This window comes from Acanthaster planci, linkage group LG20 (assembly GCF_054643075.1).
Source record: "Acanthaster planci isolate LZ-2023a linkage group LG20, COTS_SCS, whole genome shotgun sequence".
Taxonomy (NCBI): domain Eukaryota; kingdom Metazoa; phylum Echinodermata; class Asteroidea; order Valvatida; family Acanthasteridae; genus Acanthaster; species Acanthaster planci.
The window spans coordinates 8,273,486-8,290,068 of record NC_141796.1 but is presented as its reverse complement, the minus strand read 5'-3'; the positions used below and the strand labels follow the sequence as shown (position 1 = coordinate 8,290,068).

General features: G+C 42.1%; 2 protein-coding genes across 3 annotated transcripts; both read right to left on the bottom strand.

Moving 5' to 3' along the window:
• Positions 1-827: 827 nt before the first annotated feature.
• LOC110989102 (UDP-glucuronosyltransferase 2C1-like) lies at positions 828-10,407 on the bottom strand. 2 transcript variants are annotated; one of them, XR_015423474.1, is made up of 6 exons: positions 9,619-10,407; positions 8,836-9,151; positions 5,958-6,189; positions 5,534-5,753; positions 1,178-4,141; positions 828-931 (listed from the first exon to the last, which is right to left on the bottom strand). XR_015423474.1 is itself a non-coding variant. In XM_022253230.2 (5 exons), the coding sequence occupies exons 1-5, from the start codon at positions 10,251-10,253 to the stop codon at positions 3,847-3,849; spliced, it is 1,698 nt and encodes a 565-aa protein (XP_022108922.2). In that variant the 5' UTR covers positions 10,254-10,407; the 3' UTR covers positions 828-3,846. The 2 variants fall into 2 exon arrangements, 1 of the variants encoding a protein (XP_022108922.2); XM_022253230.2 differs by having other exon boundaries at positions 828-4,141.
• Positions 10,408-11,972: 1,565 nt separating this feature from the next.
• LOC110989090 (galanin receptor 2b-like) lies at positions 11,973-14,352 on the bottom strand. The gene has a single exon (XM_087130509.1). It carries the CDS (start codon positions 14,110-14,112, stop codon positions 13,090-13,092), a length of 1,023 nt encoding a protein of 340 aa, XP_086986635.1. The 5' UTR covers positions 14,113-14,352; the 3' UTR covers positions 11,973-13,089.
• Between the last annotated feature and the right edge of the window lie 2,231 nt (positions 14,353-16,583).

Genomic DNA, 16,583 nt, shown 5'->3' with positions numbered 1-16,583 from the left:
GCAAACAACAGCGGTTTCTCGTGCGAGAATACTACGTCATGAATCTTTTCAAAGGCTGGTCTGGTAGAATACAAAAAATGAGGCAACACAAATGCATTTCTAGATTATCTGAACTCAACACTACCCAAAATCACTTTTTTTCTGTTCGTAAGATTTCTTAGTAGCAGTGAATGTCAGAATATATAGAAAAGTGAATTTCAAAGACCCTTTCTATCACCGAAATGAATGAAAATTGTAAAATTTTGCACCTTTTCATTAATTAATTCTTTATGAAAATAACTTCCGCCAAACAAAAATGCTACTCAAAATTGAAGCCTCAGTGCATCGAATTCAAGCATTTATCTTGAATCCGTCTAATAATTTAAACTAGATAATTTCAAATCTCCCCGAAATTGTATCGTCCGAACGGTACACAAAAATTCAAGACTATATATTTCGTATCGATTCACTGCACCAAAATGGTATAACCAAATTCTGGGCTGATTTTCAGTTAGGATAAACTGTAATGTAAGCTAAGTGCCCCTCCACCATATCACTGTCCTACGTAGGCCTACTATCTGCAAAGTTGGAAAAATGACCAGAAAAAATAACCCAATCGTTGCAAAGGGGGTCAGGGTTAACAATCGACTATTTTGTAAAACGACTCATTCCTCCGCCTTCTTGGGTGAACGTAGGTAGGCCGTGAATCTGAAAAATCCCAACCAGGGCCAACCTCAAGCAGCGACCGCATCGCTTTCATTTTGTAAATAAACCATGTTCACTGTCATTCAAATGGGGTTCATGGCACGATCACGCATACATTCTAAAATTAAGCAAACTGTAGACTATTTTCCAAGTTTAGTTGGCAATCTGGTTTATTGCATTTAAGAAGAAATTCAAGAAAAAACCCTCCCGGTATGTAGTTGCTGTCCCTCCCTTGAATATATGTGAGCTTCAAGTAAAGAGAAAACAAAGATAATTAATAGCACGCTTAATAAAGATCTTTTTATCATTACACTCTCCTAATGACTTCAATCTAAATAGAATGAAAAGGCACGCCGGGAGATGAGTTGGTATTCCAGCAATGATTTGTGCGTAATAACCCATAGTAAATTTTAGATAAATAACCCATATACACGGCTCCATTATTTGCTTGAAAATGGCCTTGACTGAATAAAGATTTCAAATGATAACTTACCCAACTGAATACTTCTGAACCCCCTAGGATGTATGATGATTGCTGATTTGAAACCCTGTTCTGAATTCTGTTAACTTGTATACACCGAGGCGCTAGCGCTAAGCGTGGCCTTTTTATGAAGCGCGCCCTCACGAGACGGCCGTGAAAACTCGGCACTGCTGCAACACAAACATAAACTCAATCAACTTTGAAACATGGTCATAAATAATCTAACAGTCTAAATGCATGTACAATGTTTATTCAACTGCATTCAAAAGGGAAAATAACCTTTACTGTGAAAGTTGCAGACTCTGTTTTGATGTAAGATCCCTCAGGAAGGTAAAATTTTCTAGATATACATCAGATGTACATCACTCTCTTTTTCATATGGGTGTCAGCACTTACCCCCTTTTAAATTTCCAGGGCCGGGTGAGTTATCCCCCCCCCCCAAAAAAAAAAACACTCACACACACAAATTTCAAAATCTTCCAGTTCCGAACACATTACAATCATTGTAAATGGTTACACACTGAGAGAAGAGCAACAAGAATGGTTTACCATGAGAAATAGCGATGCTCATACACTACAGCCAGGAGATACGGACATTGGCATACATAACCTTGGGTTTCCTCTCCATTCTATCAACGCGAACGGGTGTTCAAATTATTTCTACGTGAAATCAAATAAGCGTTGGCTTTGAAAGGACGCCCTCAAACCTGTCTCCAAATAACGCTGTCTAGGTTTCTTTTGTATAGCGCCCTCACATCTGTTTGAAGTCATCTACGCCACATGCTTGAGTCGCGAGGTGAGTCTGAGACCCCAATACTGTCATTGCTATCCCCATGGACTACACCAACCACACCTAAAACTAAGACTGACTGAAAAGTTCGAAATATGGTTTAGGAAGAATGATCTTCATTTCTTAAAATTTTCAGATGGCTTCCTCGCAAAATGAACGGTTGAATAATTCCTCATTATACCCCACTTTCAATTTCTCAATGTCATTCTGGTAGCTGGTTGCGGTCTGTTTTGGACAAACAGTTCTGGTGTTGCTGCAAACTTGACTCTTCCAAGTAGAGGTCTCTATATATTTAAAGATAATGATCTAATTGTTATGTACACAGACACTATCGAAGTGGAGAGGAAGATCATGTGATATCCCAATCATACTGCCTGTCATTCGTTGTCACTCAAAACTGTAAAGGGGAGGCAGCCAAACGCTGCAACCGGCTAAAACACGGTTGGCATCAGCTTTCCATCGCAGTCGGGATATATTTGGCCATTTTCAGCCTTCTCGAGCCTTCTCCGACCCAGCTCAGAGTTATAGCCCTCGCGAATATGGCCTGGAGACTCGTCTCGCTGTAACTTTTGGTACTCAAACCAACAGGTAAACATTAATCTTCACCCCTCGGCTAAGGTATTTACCCCTACATGAATGCTGCTTCTGCTATGTTAGATACCCTTTCCTGCACTTTTCGGCCGATCTTACACCACAAAAGTTTTACGATAAGAAGCGTTCAAGATCCTCTCGCCCCCTAATGACTGAGTTCGCCCTTCACAGGTCTTGCTAGTTGCCAAACACTCAACCTCGTTCCCGTGGGTACGATCTTGCCACGCCATGTTGCTTCCCACCATGCCTTGCGTCATTTTGGCGAAGGAACGAGAGACATGGTCATCAGCGGTATAGAGCTACTCCTTTTATTTTTCAGTGTTGCAAGCAGTGCAGGATTACACAAATATAGCATAGTTTGAGGGGAAATAATGGGAATTACTGATCCCAAGGTGTAGGTCAGCTTGACTACCTCCCTACAGAAAGGGGGTGGAAGCAGCCTAGCTGAGAAGAAGAAGTGGGAATTACTGGTCCAGGTATAGGTCAATGTGACTATATCTGTTAACAACAAGCGGGGGGGGGTAGTGTATTGGACCTACACTGAAATAAACGATACTACATTTGCTTTACCAGAATAGGGGCCTGAAATATCAACATGCAAGAAAAGTAACTGCATATAACTCCAATCGTTATGGACACATACAAACTGTACCTTCAGTTGGAAAACAAAACAAAACACACACGATGACTGGTCGGTGGTAAGATGTATAATAAACCCACCATAATTAAATAAGACACAGGCTATAAGGATACCACCGCTGCCACCAAAATTTGTACCAGGCCGAGCAGGCCGGGGCGTGGAAAATGAATACAAACTAACAGCTCTCAAACAAGTATAGTATTGAAAATCACACAAAGAAATGAGTATCTACAAAGAGATCCCAAAAGGCAAATTAACAAGGGTAGATCAATTACAATATCGTGTAATACAACCAATAAGACCATTGAAGGTGCGAGACTGGAGGAGAGAGCACGGCTAAGGCAAAGAAACCCCAACATTAAACTGGGTACAAAAAAATGAAGAAACCGAAAGAATGAGGAACACCCCAATGCACGCAGAAGAATTTGGACCAAATAACTGCCTTTTATGTACGATTAAGCGTAGAGTGATTAATGCCTGTATATGTGGAATGCAGTAGTCTTGCTTTGTAAATAGTTAAATAATAAGTCCTACAAGCACTTCCTTTTTGAAACGTCCTAGTCGCTTTGGAATGATATTGTACGAATTTCAAAAAGCATGTCTCAAAACTAAGGAAATGCATGTTTTCTAGATACTAGCTACTCTACAACTTCGACGCGACTAATTAAGCTTAACCTTGCGAGCTTGGCCCCACTCACCACACCTGTACCGTAGGGCGCGGAAGCAACAGCGGCACGCTAACCATCCGATCGCTAACGTGACCGCTCCCCCAAGCAGGAGGACGGCGTACACATCCAGCTGGTAGCGCTCCACCAATCCCTGGTCCAGCACCCTGGGCCTCAGGTGCTTCCCGCCAAACCTGGCCACGTGGGTGATCCAGCCGGCTGCCTTGTCGGCCGGCAGTTGCACCTCGTCCCTTAGGATCTCAGAAAGTTTCTTGGCATTCTCTCGGAACCTATCAAGGAAAATGGATGAAAACATTTACAACTTAAATTTTATTCGATGGCAGATTTGAATTGACTATGAATTATTTAATTAAAGATGAATTCACGAAAGGTGGCTTTGTTTTTCTGGTTTCAAGGTTGAATTGAAACACTGCCAAGTGACGGAATTGGATGTTTTGGCGCGTGAAAATGTACGCCAAATAGTATACTCTGATCGAAAGTTCGTGCTATGAATTCGTAACAGCTATACACATTTCGTGCCCACCTGAAGTATGCGTCAAATCTTTATAGGGGAGCCACATACTTTAACCTTGTATCATTACCATTTTCTGTGATGACTCCAACAAAACGTCTGTGCGTAGTGTATAGATAACTTCGCTTTGCCGGGTTTATACGTGCGTTTAAACCGGCACGGGAGACTTAACGCTAATAATCTGAGCCGGTTTTAAAAGTTAGTTTAAAGGTTCGGTTGCACACATCGATCCCTCGTGCTGAGTAAAACAAGAAAAGAATATTCATCAATGCCTCGGACAGTCTCCCTACTCAACAACCTGCCACTTGAACATTTGATAATGCCCGCTGAGAAGTGAAAATGCCGGCTGCCTAAATCACGCGCTGACACCCGGATATAAGACAATTTATTCGATTCTGATTGGTCTAGAGTCGGTATGCGCACGGCCCGCCACACGTGCGCCAAGTCCATACCGGAGATTCTTGTGGACAATATGCACAAGGAACATGCATAAAATGGATGGGGGGAGAATTCTGGAACAAAATCGTTGGAAATCAATCATATATGGGCTTCTTTTGACTCTCTAACAAAAAAAGGTGTTTATGACTGGGAATAAATATGTGCTTGGCCGACCTTAAGTCGCAAATGACGAGCAACGCTACATCTGTGCCCCTAAGTCTCTAATCATAATTAAGTTATGGAAATTTCGACCCAGAATAGGGTGGCATCTTAGATTACGCTACTATGTTAACGCGCATGCGCGTACGCGATCATGTGGTCAGGTTTTATTTTTCTGACGTCATCAGTTCAGATGTGAGCCACGCTTCAGCGTGCTTGTGAACGTGTTACGCTCGTGTAGGCTTCCGTGAGGTTTCGAATGGTTCGTGCCTCAAGGGACAATTTTACATGCCCCGTGTCCCCTCCAGCTCTACTTATGATCTCCCCGTTCTATCCGCCTTAAGCATGCAAGCGCCCCCTCATTGCTTGAAAAAGAGCCATGTTGTTCCGGAGTTTATTTTTTGTTGGTAGCCACGTGTCCGCAACGCACGCGTTTTATAGCTGTTTGTCAACCAGAGAAGCGCAGTTCCTACCAAAGGAGCATCCGTTGCGAGGAAAATTGCGCCCTCTCTTGGTCACGTTCGGGGCTACTAACTGAGGCGTACAAACTCACGTTGGTTCATTGATGACCTTTTGCACGGCTTGCTGGAGGTTATCCTCCGTCAACAGGAACAAATCCAGCGAGACTGCGAAGCCCTTGTCAACAGCTCGGATCAAGTTATCGAAGTGATCGCCAAACAGTGGGACGCCAACAATAGGTAGGCCATACCAGGCAGCTTCCTGTACGATGCCAGAGCCACCGTGACAAAGGATTGCTTTAACGTTGGGATGTTCTGGAAGGGAAAAATAGCAGATAACCAATGAAATAGTGGCTGTTCCCCGATGGTGACACTCCGCAGCCACTACTACATGAAAATTGATCTGATCAAAATCAAGATTAAGCCGGACATCAACGAAGATAATGAGGGAAATTTTAATAAAGCTTCAAAAACCATTGAAAAAAAATCAAATAACGGTATTTGAATCCAAGCACGAACCCATGAAATGTCGCATTGGTATCCATGGAACCACCTTGGTGTTGTTCCCAAGGGCAAGATGTGATGTGTTACCCGTGAAATGCCACAACACCTTTTGAGAAATCTTGGCCAGACCCCTCGCGAATACGTCAGCCTGTGCAGCCGGCATCTCATTCATGTGGGTGCCGAGCGAAAACAAGACCACGCCCTCTTGGTCCGCACTGTTCACAAACACCTGCTGGTCAGGAGGTACCTGAAGGAAATATCCAAACTGTGAAGAAACCCTTAAAGCTGGACTTACTTTGCGCGATAAAAGATACGAACGCTGTGCTCCCAATTTGCCAAGTGAAACACATCTCAACTTCAAGCTAGTTCATATTTGGCGCCAAAGGAAGGAAACACCAACGCGACTTTGTGACGCAGATCAATTTTTGTGTGTGTTGCAAATGCAACAGCTTTTGCTGCACATCTTTCTTGACTTCAACATTTGTTTGGCTTTTAAATTCACTTGTAGCACGAACCGGCCATTAGGTGAATTCACAGCGCGAGTTTTGGATCTGACGTCACAAATTCACACTTGAGTTTGCTTGTGTGCAAAGTATAAACCAGCCTTCCAACAAACGAATTTCTCTAGGAATGTTTTGAGAGGTAAAAGTTTGCTTCGCTTTCGCGTTCGCTGCAAGCATGTACCGGTCTTGAGTATGCATCCGCGGCAGATAAGCGTGTGTGCTTCGCGTAAGAACCATCCAAGAGGTTACAATGAATTTGAACGTATGTTTCACCCCCATTCAACGTGTGGAAATTAACGACTTTGACCATGCGCGGCGGTTACTTGGCCGGACCGTCGTGAACCACACGAAAATGTCCTGAGCAACTTGCCAATCCTCTGTTGAGCCTTCTCGATTTGAAGACTTCGTTTGCACAAAGTTAACAAACGATCACATTGAAACTCTTTGTATGTGTTCTAGAAGGCTTAAACCGAATATAACATTACAGAATCATGAAAAGAAATGCTACATAAATATGAAATTTAACCTCAAAGTGGTTGCTAGAAAATTATTTCCATTTTTAATCGATCACTTGGTAATGTTTCCCACTATATTTCTCAATTTTAGAAGTTTTCCCAGAACAATGAGACACTGCATACGACAGGCCAGAATCTCAACCACACAATACAATCAGTTCTATGTAGCTAGATCTTTTTGTTCGACTTTCACGAGTTTTATTTGATACTTCTACGCAGCGCGATCTACAGCCTACCTGTTTTACATACACAAAACCAATCCAACCACGTACCGCGGCGTACATGTACAGTGAACATGTACAGATACATGGACATTTTTGACGGAGCCGGTGTACATGTTCATGTGGTTCATGCGTGTAAAGTACATGTAAAACGGGGGATATAAACCGTGATTCTCAACATTCTCCTGGCAAGTTTATAATGACAGATAGACCTCGGTTTCGATAATAAACTTCATGTTAACTTACTGTACTTGTGTGTTCGTCTTTCGTTCCCGAGTCACTGAATGCTTACTCTTGCAAGGCTGTTAAATTATGCGGGATGAACGGAATCGGTGTTGAATTAGGTCGATATCCAAACGCGTCCGGTCGGGAAGAGAAAAAAAAATCTAGCGCAAAACCGTCAGCAAATCTAAAACCTTCACACCTTTCTCCACCACAGCCCACTTTTGAAAACTTTAGGAAAACTTCAATTTTTTCCGAGCCTTCAAAAATCGCATCAAAACGTAAACAAACTACCGCTTTCGAAAAGAGCTTTTCACAAAAATCACTAGTTTTGACCACTCTGGTACAATTTCTCAATTTTATTTTCACAAAACACGTTGGGAAAAGGCCTTATCTTACCAAATATTTTGGGCAGGAATTTTATTTGCAAAAAGTGAAAGGAAGACGTAAATTCATGAAATGAAGCAGCTGTTTGCCTGGCACGAATTCCTATGGCCCTCATTACGCATGTAAATGACCCTAAAACGGGACATGCGCAGTTAATAATTTTCCTCTGAAACGTACATGTTTGAGACCCATTCAGTCTGTACAGCTGCAAAGCGGCGAAGCCCTACCAATATATTGCATGCTACAACCAAAGTTCCATTTTGTAAGCGTATCACTCGAGACTACAGCTCTCCGCTTATTTCCGTTTGACTCTAGAATCTGTTTGGTAATGTATTCTGGTAAGTGACATTTTTGTGCATATTGGCAGATTTCACAAAAAAGTGCAACTCATAACGTAATCTGACACCCGACGGGGTAAATGTTGGATCGAACAAGCTCGGCCGTATAAAATTTGAAATTTCGACTTTTTCAAATTCCTTTTTTGAAGACTCGAATCGTGTTTATAAAGATAGAAAGTTTTGGCAAGACGTCGACCGTGTGTTGAAAGTGGTTGTGCTGAAGACTCGACTGTAACCTGCAGTACAATCAACGGGAGATGGCTGTTTTCCTTCCTTCCTGCGAAATGGTGCATTCACATTCAAGCGACGTTTAAGTATAACTGCAAGTACCACGCGTCGACGGCGCCACAGACGCATGTTTATCTCGTGATGCAGAATGCGTCCAAAAAAAAAAGGATAAAATTGCAGACACCACAGTTAAAAACGTTCCTGCGCTGCCATCGATCAGAAGTTAAAATGTACAATTGGCGAGCGGTCTTTCTTAATGAGGTGCACATTATAGATTCACTTTAAGAGAGAGACTTTGAGACGCTTGTGGCAACAGACATACGTATGCTGGTCCTTTTCGACAGTATTGCGCGTGCTCAGAACTATGCAAACGTGCGCATGCTCAGAACTGCTACAAAGGATCAAAATGTTTGCCAAAGTTTTCATGAAGTTTCCCCTTTAGTTGATCATGCTATACCTGATGCGTTTCCATATCCTACCTTCAGATCGGCCTGAACACCGATGGTCGGTACAGCGATCAGTATCAGATTTGGTTGTAATGGACGTGGATAATCGAGAACCAAGTTCATTGAGAAAATCCAGAGCTCGGCGCGGCCGATCAGCTCCACGACTGAAGCTGCCGGGCCAATGCCGTACTTGCGCTGCAATGGCGAGTAATGGCAGGCCTGCTCGTAGAAGAGCACCGTGTAGAGGTAGCTCATAGCGGTGTTGGCTACTCGCTGCGGTAGCGTCATGTCACTGCTCAAGCCCAGCTGGCGTTCTGGTATGTACGTAGACTGACTTGGGACTCCATAGCTGAGGAGAGTAAAATCCTTAATCGTTATCTTATTACAGACTCTGAGGTACGATGTAAGCAGCCGGTAATGGACGTACTGACATCAGGGGGGAAGCGAATCAAGTCATTCTAATCATTGACGATTTTTTCCACCATACTTCATCTTACAATTGAAACTCGAAAAATAATTGCCGTTGGGTTTGCACATTTGTAAAAGTTAGGATTGTTTTTCTACATTTCACTGTATTTATGGAAGCATAAGCCAACAAAATTCATACTGCGTGTTGCTTATAATTCTTTAGTTTTGCGATGCACTGGTCGCAAAAGTTTCAATTTGTCCCTAACGCTTTACCCGTAAATTGGTGGTCCACAAAATTAGAGTGCAATTGTAAAACCCATGCCTTATGCGCAGAAGAAATCCACTGGTATAATACTTTCACAATGCAATCTTTTTTGCTAGTCATTTCTGTTTTTAGAACGTACTTACAGGAGTCCCAGCTTTGCCGGCTTCATAGGCGAAGCACTGTACAGGACGAATCCGATTCCCAGTTTTTCCGCCAGGAGTGGGATGCAAAACGTCAAATCATCCCCGATCAGTAGGTCAAAGCGTTCAGCTTCCATGCGCCGGGCGGCATCGTCATCGCCCAGCAAAGCGTCGCATTCGTTGATTGGGAATTCCAGGAGCATCCGCTGCCGCGGATCCCTGAGACCGCGCAGTGTCAACTTTATGATCCCGAGAAGGCTCCGCAGGTCCCCGTTCATCACGCTGATGGAGAACCGCCTGGAGATTTCCCTGCGGTCCTCCTGCGTGTAGAGCGAGCGGTAGACGATGAAGTGGAACAAGTGCGCGTCGTCCGCGTGGAGCCACTTAGTGCAACTGCTGCTCAGTAAGAAGGTGACACTGTGACCGCTTCCCACTAAGGACTTCGCGATGCTGGCCAGTTGCATGTGGTGACTGCCATCGTCCGCGCTCGTGTAAATCAAAAACTTGAACCTTGAACGACTGACATTGTCTTCACTTTGGCAGACGCGCATGGTAAACACGCAGAAGCCGAGCAACATGAGCAAACATCGCCAAAAAGAACCCATGATGACTTCTGATCTACAGTTATGATTTATCATAAAGCCACGGTAGGCCCCAACTCTTTAACTGAATCAGCTTGAACGTTCACGTAGTACCTGTTTTCAACTCCCATTGAAGGTTGGTTTGTTTATTTTTACATTCTTTTGGTACCTGCACATTTGGAATGTTGTGACTGAAATTTAATTCTCCATATCCACATTTTCTGAAATGTATCTGCACATTGACGAGGTTACAAAGCGCGGGTCTCTATTTCTGCGAAAAGCAGTCCTCATAACTATATCTATATACCCATATTAGGGAGCACAGGAAGTGAGGGTAGGCTGAATAGGATCAGTAGGAATACCCGCAAAAAGATAGCTGAACTCTCTGACGAATCTGTACCTATGTCGACAAAGGAAAACTAAAGCTGTTGTTTTAATTCACACGTGTCTTTATGGGTGTGGTTTTACGAGTGTCCCAGACAGGTTATGGAGTACCGAATGTTTGAGCTAACTCCTTTTCCATTAAAAAAATCATACCTGTCATGGAAAATTATTGATGTTACTTGTGCAAAACTTTCCATTGTCTCCGGTTTTGTAAGACATCTCGATAGTTTTGCAGCTTTTCAAAAATCAAATCCCACGAGTTTTCCCGTGTGTTCGTGTAAAACCCTGACGAGGAGGACGGTGATGTGTGAATTTGTTTCGAGAACACTGTTCTTGGGTCATGTTCCCGCCGTTCGAGCGCGAGAACGCGAAACCTGTGTAACTCGCTCTCTTTTAGAGACCACCATCTTTCCTAACACTACTTGCAATCGCCACGTCACAAACAGGTGAGAATCATATTTTCATGGGGTTTTAATTTACCTGCTATGTCTTGCACAGCAGGTTAATTAAAACCTCATATGTATATGTATATGTATATATATGTATATATGTATATGTATATATGTATACATGAATATATGTATATATGTATATATGGATATATGTATATATGTATATATGAATATATGTATATATGTATATAGGTATATATGTATATATATATATATATATATATATATATATATATATATATATATATACATATACATATACATATACATATACATATACATATACATATACATATACATATATACACATACATATATATATACATATACATATACATTTACATATACATATACATATACATATTCATATACATATACATATACATATACATATACATATACATATACATATACATATACATATACATATACATATACATATACATATACATATACATATACATATACATATACATATACATATACATATACATATACATATACATATACATATACATATACATATACATATACATATACATATACATATACATATACATATACATATACATATACATATACATATACATATACATATACATATACATATCCATATACATATACATATGCATATACATATACATATACATATACATATACATATACATATACATATACATATACATATACATATACATATACATATACATATACATGTACATGTACATGTACATGTACATGTACATATGTATATGTATATGTAAATGTAAATGTAAATGTAAATGTAAATGTAAATGTAAATGTAAATGTAAATGTAAATGTATATGTATATGTATATGTATATGTATGTGTATATATGTATATGTATATGTATATGTATATGTATATGTATATGTATATGCATATGTATATGCATATGCATATGCATATGCAGGTGGGGTTATCGTTGTATAGGGTATGCACAATTGTGTGTAAAAAACGGACTAGCGCGAGAACCAGCGTTGGAGCGAACGCTCGCAAGACTCTTTTGTACGGTATTTATTACTTCCGTAGAGCTATTTATATATTTATATATAGCTCTATGACTGGCTCTATCTAAACGACGTTACACTTTGGTATCCTATAGCCTCCTTCGATAGACTGTATTTCATGTGTCCACCATCTTGAATTGAAAGAGACAGGAAACCTTTTGGGAATCTGAGAGTCAAACTAGCAGTCCAATGAAATAAAAGTTTACACAAGTTAATATCAATTTTCGTTTAGAATAATTCAAAGAATTGTAATAAATTATATCTAAATTCGTGAGGAAAAAAAAGAAAGTTTGGTTTGGAAACCGTAATACTCTGCCATTAACCCTACAGTCCAGTACATAAGGAACAAGGTACAAAAATGACTCCCCCGTGAATAAGGCTTACCTCTTACACAAACAGACTTTAAAATGCTCTCCTGAAAGCGGAAACCAAAAACAATAGAGGGGGGAAGGTTTTAGAAGCTGTAATCCATCGTATTTTGGGCTAATTTTTACGCTCTATTGTTAATTGAAACGTTTGTCTTGATTTCCGCTCATTATTGTATCGCCTCCCAATACGGGAGATTCGCAAAAGTGCGCCTCCAAGAGTTTGCAACGCGTTGACCGATCACAATGCGCAAAATCTGTCAACCCGATGCGCATTTGGAAGGGGTCGACAGATTTCGTGCACTGTGATTGGCCAACGCGTTGCAAACACTTGGGGCGCACTATTGTGAAACGCCCGTATTGTGAGCGTAACCGTCAAAGTTATTAAGTGGCCAATTTCCATAGGGTTTTCAGTCACCTATCCTGTTTTCTGTTCTCATTGTCTGTTGAAATTAATAACATTTCCAGCATTTTTGAATCATGCAATATAGAACTGACGAAACGTATTATTGTCATCCAAAACAGCAACAGGGTCGAGGGTGAAAAATAACTATGAAACGAATAATTTCCCCCCCCCAAGCTTTTCAAATCAGCCAAAGTTTTTGCATGAATCTATTCTACACCCAGCAACACTATTGAACAAGAATGGTGGCCGATTGTTTCAACATGGGATCGTGCTGGGTCCTTCGCGGTCTACGTTCGGATCGCCAGCCGGAGTTCTAGCAGTAGTGTCACCCATCATGACAGAATCTCCAACTCGGTTCCTACGGAGAAAAATCTTCTTTAGTTCCACCTGGAAGCGTTCATACTTGAAGGTGTATATGATGGGGTTCACACACATGTTGCCCAGCACCAAGGCCGTGAAGATCCGATGCAAGGTGCTCTCGAAGTCATAGTGACCTCCCAGATTGTACATGATGTAAGCGATCTCCGTGGGTGTCCAGCACACCGTGTAGGACAGGAACACCACGCACAATGTCAACGTGACGTTGCGCTTGGCACGCTGAAACGAGTTCACCGCCTGCGTGTTGTCGCGTTTGCTCTTCTTGCGCAGCATAATGACGATATTGGCGTAGCTGAAGCACATTATCGACAGCGGGATCAGGTACTCGCAGCAGAAGAAGAACAGCCCGCCGATTTTCTGCACCGTGGGGCTTGGCCAGACCGCGTAACACTCGCCCTGAGTAAAGGTGTGCAGGACCGCCCAGTACGACTGGTACAGAAAGCCCACGATCCACACGATCACGCGGCCGATGTTAGCGCGGCGCGGTGTGAACAGTTTGCGGTGTTTGACGGCGTGGCAGATGGCGAAGTACCTCTCCAGGGACACGAAGAGAAGGTTGACCGTGGACGCCACGAACAGGGACCAGATGATGTACTCGGAGAACCATATCCGGCAGGCCAGCTCGCCTAAGATGTCATCTCGCTGGTCGGCCAGCTGGGGCCCAAACCGGAGCACCAAGTACAGGATCGAGTCCACCAGGTCAATCATGGACTGGTTCAGGATCAGCAAGTTGGTGGACGAACCGAACACCTGCCGTCGCATCAGGAAGACCGTGCAGACCAAGGAGTTACCAAGGATGCCAAGGCAGCCTATGGCGCCGTATACCGCGCCCAGGACATGGGCCGTGGTGGAGTCAACCCCAGTCCAAACGTTGGTGGCGAGTGTATTGTTCTCTGTCATTGTTTGACCGCCGAACACGTGATGCAAGTTAATTACAATAGCTAATCAAGTTTAAACTGACTTGAAAATGAATTTAAAAAAATGCTAAATCAAGAACAGCTGAAAAGCTCCCGAACTTATACCGTGAAGGTCACTGATCCTAACGGTGTCTTATAATAATTCTTTTAAGATGGATGATAATTTTATTATCAGCGAATGGAGACCTTTAAAGCTCGGGAAAAAAAACAACCGTCAGAAATAAGCAATAGGTATCGAAGGTAGAATTTTATTTTCAGTTCGGTTTATTTTCTCAGCATCACAGTCGGCATCAGGCTACGAATATTCACCGACAATTTTTTGGCAGATTTTCTGAGCAGATCACGCTATTCACTGAATGCGTTTCCATTAATCGGCTCGTCCAATCCACGGAACAATCAGATTAATTGTTGGAGGCCTTCTATCGATGATCCTTCGCGCACAGCTCAAGGTTGTACTGAAAAGAGTCTCGCATCTCTGCCCTTCTTACTAAGCCCATAGCCTACTGTGCTGGTAATAATCAAATTAGGCACCCATTCAGAGCCTCGCCAGAATGCCAAAGCCACAGTGGATGATACTCAGCAGCGAAAATTGCGAGTAATGTTACTGTACCACAATGAATAGCCTTCAAATCTTTGGTCTCGCTTTGCGAGTGCGCTTTCTTGATGGGCGTTTAGGAAGATGTTCTCTTGTAACGTTTGACCATACCTGCTAGTGAGCTCGAATTCCAGGTTATCACGGCTAACGTTTTAATGGAAAAGCCAATGACGAGGATTCCTCTCAAATGAAACTCTCGCACATTTTCAAACTGTTACCTTCGTAAGTGTCGATGCAAAAAAAAATTCTGGATTGATTGTACAGACGTTACGTAACGATTCAAAGCACTCCAACCGACGCTCCTTGTCGCGAGTGAATCACAAATGTACACGTATAAACAAAGTGTTTCATATCTGCAATTTCGAGTACTTTCGGTAAATCACAAATGAAACTAGTGCCCTATTAGCGATTCTGCTCCTCAAGAGTCGTTCTTAGTTCCGATGCCTCTTTTCTTCAGTTGTGTAGAGCGTTTTATGCACTAATTGTGAAGCGCTTTGGGAGCATCATTGTGCACTGGAAGTTGCAGATTCTCTACAAGGAAGCACACATCTGAAGTGTTTGCTAAAATCAGCCAGCAGACCGATTTTAAGATGATTCAGGTAGAGATCTGTAAGAAAAACTGAGCCAACGATGGTGGGAAAACTGACATCCAGCAAAGCTCATTTATTCCAAAATTATGCTCAAAAACGAGGACGATGGGGGAAATTGGTGACTCCAACGAGTTTGTATGGACGCGTAGTCACAGACGCGGGAGACAATGTGTACAGACCCAAGCTAGTAACTGGGATTGACCATTCTCCGCACACTGTGTTCTCCGGGCAGATTCTAGTAATTGACACGCACTTGATGTAAGACTTGGCCTATCAATCTTTAACGAGCAGTTTGTGCCATCGGTGGGGCTGTGATCTGCCAACAGAAAGGAAATAAGTTTCCAGGTTACGTTTCAGTCACATTATCTGCCATTACACAACTCCCCCTGCATACTGACACGTTAAATATAACTTTAATTCGAAACGACTGTTTGCCACAGTCGTTTGCTGTTGTCAAGCCAAGAACTATGTTCATGGGCACGCAGTCGTAGACCGTCTGGCCCGAAGTGAAACTTTCAGGCTTTTTGAAGTTGCTTACCTATTATGGTGTTCAGCCCACGGAATGGTTTGATATTGGTACACGAAGTTGAAAGAGGAAATACCAAGGCCCGACAAACGATTCTGAGTGCGGAATCAATAATCTGGACCCGCTTGGCAGAAGGTGAAAAATAAATTTGTAAAGTTGACCGTGCCCAAGGGCATGACTTGCCGGCCGCGTTGAGAAATCAAGCAACCTTGAATATGGAAAACAGTGGCATGTTTGCTGTTCATACGACCAGAGTGTAAGAACACCATTCTGACAAATAAAATGAGTCACTCTGGTCGTGTGTAAATGCTTAACTTGAAAGAATGATTTTAAATAGAGCGAAACACAATAAAGTGCGCCAGCAAGAGGTTGTCAGTGAGAGGCCATTTTTAAAGCTTTTTGATAAATTAGGAAATTCCGTCTAACAGAAAGAAAAAAGGATCAAACTGCTGCTCAGAATACTCTTTTTACGATTTTTTTCCTGACAAACGCAGGGAATGATTTAAGTTTCCCGCACGCAGCCGGCGAATAAAGTTTGTCGAACATTTCCCACAATGCGCAGGGTAAATTGCCTTTGCATTACAACCTCTTGGTGGCGCACTGTATTGCTTAATTAAAGAAATTTAAGAAAGAAATGTTGCAGAGTGCTGCAGACCACGACAGCATTCCCAAACGAAACTATAAACAGCTTAAAAGATTTTTCGACATTCTAATCACGTGAAGAATTAAATTCGTTACGTAAA